Source organism: Euphorbia lathyris, chromosome 10 (genome assembly GCF_963576675.1).
Source record: "Euphorbia lathyris chromosome 10, ddEupLath1.1, whole genome shotgun sequence".
In the NCBI taxonomy this organism is placed as follows: domain Eukaryota; kingdom Viridiplantae; phylum Streptophyta; class Magnoliopsida; order Malpighiales; family Euphorbiaceae; genus Euphorbia; species Euphorbia lathyris.
Window position 1 is genome coordinate 40,643,335 of NC_088919.1, and position 5,502 is coordinate 40,648,836.

Genomic DNA, 5,502 nt, shown 5'->3' on the forward strand with positions numbered 1-5,502 from the left:
CTGAAAACCTAAAAAAAAATAAAAATAATAGCAAATCAAATAAGAGAAACACTTATTATTTAAGCAAACTAGAGTCTTGTTTTTTCATGCATTATTATTAACTATTCTTTTTGCAAAGAAAACTATTCAAGTTTTCTAATGAAATGCAATCATGATTCAAAAGCCAATTCATAGAATTACATAAAAGATATTTTACTTATATTGTTAAGCCTTGTGCAGTATCAATATATAATGTGCCTATACACTTTCTTTAGTGATGTCTAAAGTATATATCAATTTTATTCGTAACAAGATCTCATCAGCCTCTTATTAACACCAAAATTTACCTTTTATGAGTTGGCCTTCGTCAACAAGGTCAAACACATAAACTAGTAATTTCTGATAAAGTCTAATGTTCATGTGATAGCTATAAGTCCAATAATTGGTTTCACATTAGATGCCAAATTGCCTAAGAAATTATGATAAATTCATAGCAACTTGTCTAATAGATGCTAGAACTGCAATACACTAAGGCGTCATTATAGTATCCTACTCCAGCATCCAGAAATTCACACATGAAAGGGTGCAGATGTTTTAGCCGATTGTTAGTTACTAGTCACGAAACAGGGCTTACATTCTTCAATTTATGCCCTGTGATATATAACAGCAAAACAGGGCTTACATTCTTCAATTTGTAAGCTTCACATACTATATTGGCTTAAGGTTCAATTTGCACCCTATTCTATATATTAGAAGTCAATTAGATACACATTCTTTTAAAATCAACAAATCAGTCTCCAACCTATATCAAAGCCACCAAATAGTAAAAACCAAAAAAAAGAAGCATAATTAGGTGGAATATAAATAAGATATACCAACTCAAAATCGGCCATTTGCGAGGAAGTTATTGAAGTTTTAGGATTCCTCCTTGGCAAAGTGACTGGTTATGAACTGAATGAAGGAAAAATATTGTTAATGAACATATATGAGAAGGTTCTATGGTAGATAAGTTTAAGCATATGAATTACCAAAATCTGAAATTGAAACAATACCAAAAACTACAAAAGAACAAAGTAGGTTGCTCAAAGTCTGATGCCCTCTTAATTGATTGAGGATGAATAAAGCCGAAATCGGTAATATTAGGATCAAGAGAGAAGAATCTCATATTGAAAATTACTTTAGTCAATTGCATATTAAATTTGTCTGGCTAACTTTGTGGCGTCTTATGTTTCACGAAGATTCCGACTCATTGAAAATGTAAATTATGGCATCTAAAAAGTTTATTTTGATAATATAATTTAAAAAAGGAAACGAAGAACTATGCTTTTCTTTTCCAAAATCTACTGAAAACTCCAAGTGTGTAGCATGATGAATAAACTATAGTTTCTCAGAAGGTATAGTTACAAAAATTGTAGGATATTATAGTAAAAATCCAACATCAAGATGAATTTACAACAAACTCTATCAAACCACTCAGAATTGATGCTTATACCGTTCTAGACAAACAAATAACTAAATTTAATCAAAGGTATCAGTAAGACAGGACAGACAAACCATAATTCGCACTAGGAAACTACACATTAAATTATCCCGTGATTAAAACAATTCGATATTTGACAAAACAACCAAAGCATATGCAATTCCAAGTACCAAGAACCTCGACAGATTATTTCAAAGTGTTCTTTTGAAAACAGAGATAGAAAACGTGGTTACCTTAGAAGACAGTTTACAATTTCTTGTTTTTTTGTTCATAAGCTAATGCCTACTATCCAATCAACTTTGAGCATTCTCATTGAACACTATGCCGCAGACAGAAGATATGGATATCTCAATGATGTTGTAAAATTCCCTGAAATAAAAACAATATTAGTCATATAAAATCAACTTATTTTGAGTGGAAGAAACGAGAAACCTGCATTTGTTATTGCTGGAGGATTCAGATTAAACTGTTCTCCAACATGAGGCAAAAAAGAAGTTCCCAGATAGAGAGAAATGGGGTTGTTATCATTATTAGAAACATGAACGAGCCAGGGCAATCAACACAATAATTTGTAAAAAACAGTATGACAACTAATGAGCATTTTCATCAACAGAGAGAAAATCATGTACATCCACAAAAGCTCTGAAGTGAGAGCTGACTGAGACAGTTACCAGAGTGACATTTTAGTGTTAAATATTTGCACGAAAAGTAAAATTCTGGAGTTAAATATATCTCCCATCCTAATCTAGTAATTGAGCACTTTGTTGACCAGAATAAGATAGACAAAATAAAAAAACTTTTAACTCCACCAAACCTGCCAGTAACCTTTTTCCGCTAGAGGGACATATGTTTGGTAAGTTGGTCATCCTTGAAGAGTCTCCAGTCAAAACCTCCAATTACAACCTAATCCTGGTGTTGCTCGATTTAACCAAATGGATCTAGTTTGGACATCCATTAACTATAACATCAATCCAAACAGTAGCAAAAAGCAGACAAAAACAATTGTTGGAAACATTCATTTCGCTATATTTTGGAGGAACTCATTCAATTTCTAATGAAATTTAAGAAATAAAGAACGAAACCTTACGCAATGAAAAGGAAGCTCCTGCAACATGAATTGTGATATCGCTGGGGTTTCTGTGAGAAAATCGTGCAAAAGTTTAAAAAAAAGGACAAATTAAAAGATAGAAAGGAAGAGAAGCATAAGAATTAAGAAACTATTGACTTCTCATCAACATTAGTTAAACTTATGAATTTTCTACCTAATAAACAGAGCTAACCAATCAATGGGGGTAACGTAGAGTACCTTTTAACTTTAGATTCTATTCTCATACGTACCATCTTCAGATGCACGAAATATTGAAACTTTCACAACCCCTCTATTTTTTAGCAGCTCAAGAACACAAACATCTCCTTTTTCTAGATTATTGTCCATAGAAAATGCACTCCATCCTTGTCCAATATCGCAAAAGTTAAACCCTCTTTTATAGAGATGAATTTCCCACTCCCTTCCATCAGCAACTTGAAGTTTCATATGCCTACGAGCTTCATTTAGATACCCGGAAAAACTAATCAGCAGAAAATGCAATACAATGTAGGGTGAGCTACAGCTATATCTTTTTTTTTTTGAAATTGCTACAACAATATATTATTTCAATCCAAAAACTGAAAGGCTTCATTCATTGACATCTCATATAAAGGCTTACCAATATGGTATTATGAAAATTATATGGACGCCACGAAACCATAAAAGAAGGATTTTTAGGCATGTACTTCCTAGCAACAGTCATTGCCCTCTCACTTTTTGGGGTAGCGTCGGCATATTTGAACTTTCTACTCTTAATAATTTCTATTTCTTTTTCTTCACATTCAGCAAATCATGTTTCACCTGAACTTGATAAATTCACTATTAGAAAAGAAATAAATACAAGAGAGAAGGGTTTTGAGAGCATCATTTTATGGAAAGAGAATCCAAATGCTGCAAAGATCTTACCGGATCCACATTTAACTCCATCATTTCGATGTTCCTTGTTCTAACTCTGAAATTCTGTGTTTGCCCAATCCGTAGCCAACAGTTGTTCTAACTCTGAAATTCTTTGTTTGCCCAATTTCTCTCGTGCAACATTTAAGTTCCACATAATGATTTGCTCCTCTTGTTATTCATCACCTTCCAGCCGCCAGATTCTCATCAACACTAGAAGAGTTAAGTGAGTTGAGTGCCTGTAGCACCTGAAGTCGAGCAGTACCAGCAATGGATCCAGAACTGAGACCCAACATGTGTGTATTCCTCAAGGTGACAAGTTCACTGACAGTTAAATTGCTTAAACTATGAGCTAATACTGAAAGTTCAGATGTAAAGAACTTCCAATGTGATGTTGCCACTTAAGCCAACTTCTTCAGCACTTCTCCAATTAGCATATAAACTTTATCGGACTGCCTAAATAAGTTAACATAAAATATTAGTTCTCATTTTCAACTACATTGCATTGTCAACGAAAACAAAATTGGAGAAAACAGGGCAGGAAAAGAGAAAATACAAAAACAGATGACTGGTGCATTGCTCATCATCACAACTTATATAAGAAAAACAAGATAGAATATTCAAATATAAGAAGCAGTTTGAACAGTACCCTTCAGGACGTGCAAAAACAAGAAAATTCTCAAGATGCTCTGCCTCATTGCAAAACTTTTAGCACCATATGTTGCCATTGATTAAAATTGACGTGTAGTGCAGTATAAAAAATGTTGGCAGCCAACTAATAAATCGCTCAAGTTTATCTATGTGGTATACCACATTGAAACTTTAAACATAAAATACAAAATACCAAATAACCATTTTGAAACTTTAAATAAAAAAAATGCCAACTAAGCTACAAGTTTACAACAGATTCATGAACAACGACAAACAAATTAAAAGATAGCTGCTCCAAACCATGGCATCATCCTTCAATTACAGAAAATGAGTAAACTTACTACTATGTAATTGCTTCTATAGTCAATTATGAGAGGCTTTTCAAGATTTAAAACAACATTGTTTCAATGAACATTATATACTACAAGTTATCTAATCAATGGTAGGTGGATTTTTAAATTAGCAATCTAGTGCCTTTTCACTGTCTTGAATAGTTGCATTCAGTCATTTAAGGCTATCGATCTACCAAGCATTCAAAGTTTCGAACTTCAAGGGACAGGGTTAGTGTATTGACAGAACTGAAAAATGTGATTTCCTTTCGGGTTAGAGACTGATTGTAGAGTAGAGGAAGACACAAATCAAAGTTACATCAAATGTTTCTTAGGCATATGTTTACTCAATCATCCAGAATTCCATATTTCATGTCAAAATCTCATTTCAATTCCATAAAATTAGGATTCACACTTACATAAGTGGAATTGACCCGGTTATCTTAACGGAGAGAGGATGGGTCGTGCTTCAAATGGCTAATGGCTTCAATAAAGGCCGATGAGTGACTACCATTGTGATTGCGTTCCGTGAAGCTTCAAAAATAGCAAAAGGAGAGGGGGCTAGCCAACAAGGAGGAGGGAGCTGATGAACGGAAGTGGCGGTGACGATGGTGTAGCCGAGGCAGGTGGGTCATCTGAGAAGAGAATATGAATGGGGATTTTAGGGTTTTGTTGGACAAATTGAAACGCAGAGGAGAGGGCAAGTAGAAAGGGGGAAGGTATAAACTCAAGCGGGAAATGAAAAGTGGGTTACTAAACCCACCCCTAAATTCACACTTCCAGCCTCGGAAAAAGATGTAACCGCCCTTTTCCCAAAAACTAAAAATTCCCAATCCCTCCCAAACTCTCTCAAAGTCTCCCAAATACATTTTGATCCGAATCAAAGATGACACGTTTGATGGAAGACAATCCGTTATCACCGGGAAGAGACGAGAGTGATGCTGTGTCTGAAGTCGAGGTATTTTTCGGATTGAACTTCCTTTGATTTCTGTACTCTGATTTTCAAAAAATTTTGCTGGTTCGACACGCGGGCGTATGAACATCACGCCTCACCACGTGGTGGGGCGTATGAGTATCACGCC

The 5,502-nt window shown here is 34.7% G+C and overlaps 1 protein-coding gene across 4 annotated transcripts; it reads right to left on the minus strand.

The window, feature by feature from the left end:
* Positions 1 to 321: 321 nt before the first annotated feature.
* LOC136209334 (B3 domain-containing transcription factor VRN1-like) lies at positions 322 to 5,094 on the minus strand. 4 transcript variants are annotated; one of them, XR_010677495.1, is made up of 7 exons: positions 4,840 to 5,094; positions 3,453 to 3,896; positions 3,166 to 3,347; positions 2,798 to 3,004; positions 2,547 to 2,596; positions 1,693 to 1,828; positions 322 to 919 (listed from the first exon to the last, which is right to left on the minus strand). XR_010677495.1 is itself a non-coding variant. In XM_066000772.1 (6 exons), the coding sequence occupies exons 4-6, from the start codon at positions 2,991 to 2,993 to the stop codon at positions 1,808 to 1,810; spliced, it is 267 nt and encodes an 88-aa protein (XP_065856844.1). In that variant the 5' UTR covers positions 2,994 to 3,004; positions 3,166 to 3,347; positions 3,453 to 3,896; positions 4,840 to 5,094; the 3' UTR covers positions 1,530 to 1,807. The 4 variants fall into 4 exon arrangements, 1 of the variants encoding a protein (XP_065856844.1); XR_010677494.1 differs by having other exon boundaries at positions 322 to 930; XM_066000772.1 differs by lacking the exon at positions 322 to 919 and having other exon boundaries at positions 1,530 to 1,828.
* Between the last annotated feature and the right edge of the window lie 408 nt (positions 5,095 to 5,502).

What these genes read in the sequence shown, in the direction of transcription:
- LOC136209334 (XM_066000772.1), bottom strand. Translation starts at nt 2,993, where the DNA reads ATGAAACTTCAAGTTGCTGATGGAAGGGAGTGGGAAATTCATCTCTAT. An exon ending in ATTTCGTGCATCTGAAGATG is followed by an intron (nt 2,597 to 2,797) that starts GTACGTATGAGA and finishes ATTTTCTCACAG; the next exon opens with AAACCCCAGCGATATCACAA. An exon ending in AGGAGCTTCCTTTTCATTGC is followed by an intron (nt 1,829 to 2,546) that starts GTAAGGTTTCGT and finishes TTTTTATTTCAG; the next exon opens with GGAATTTTACAACATCATTG.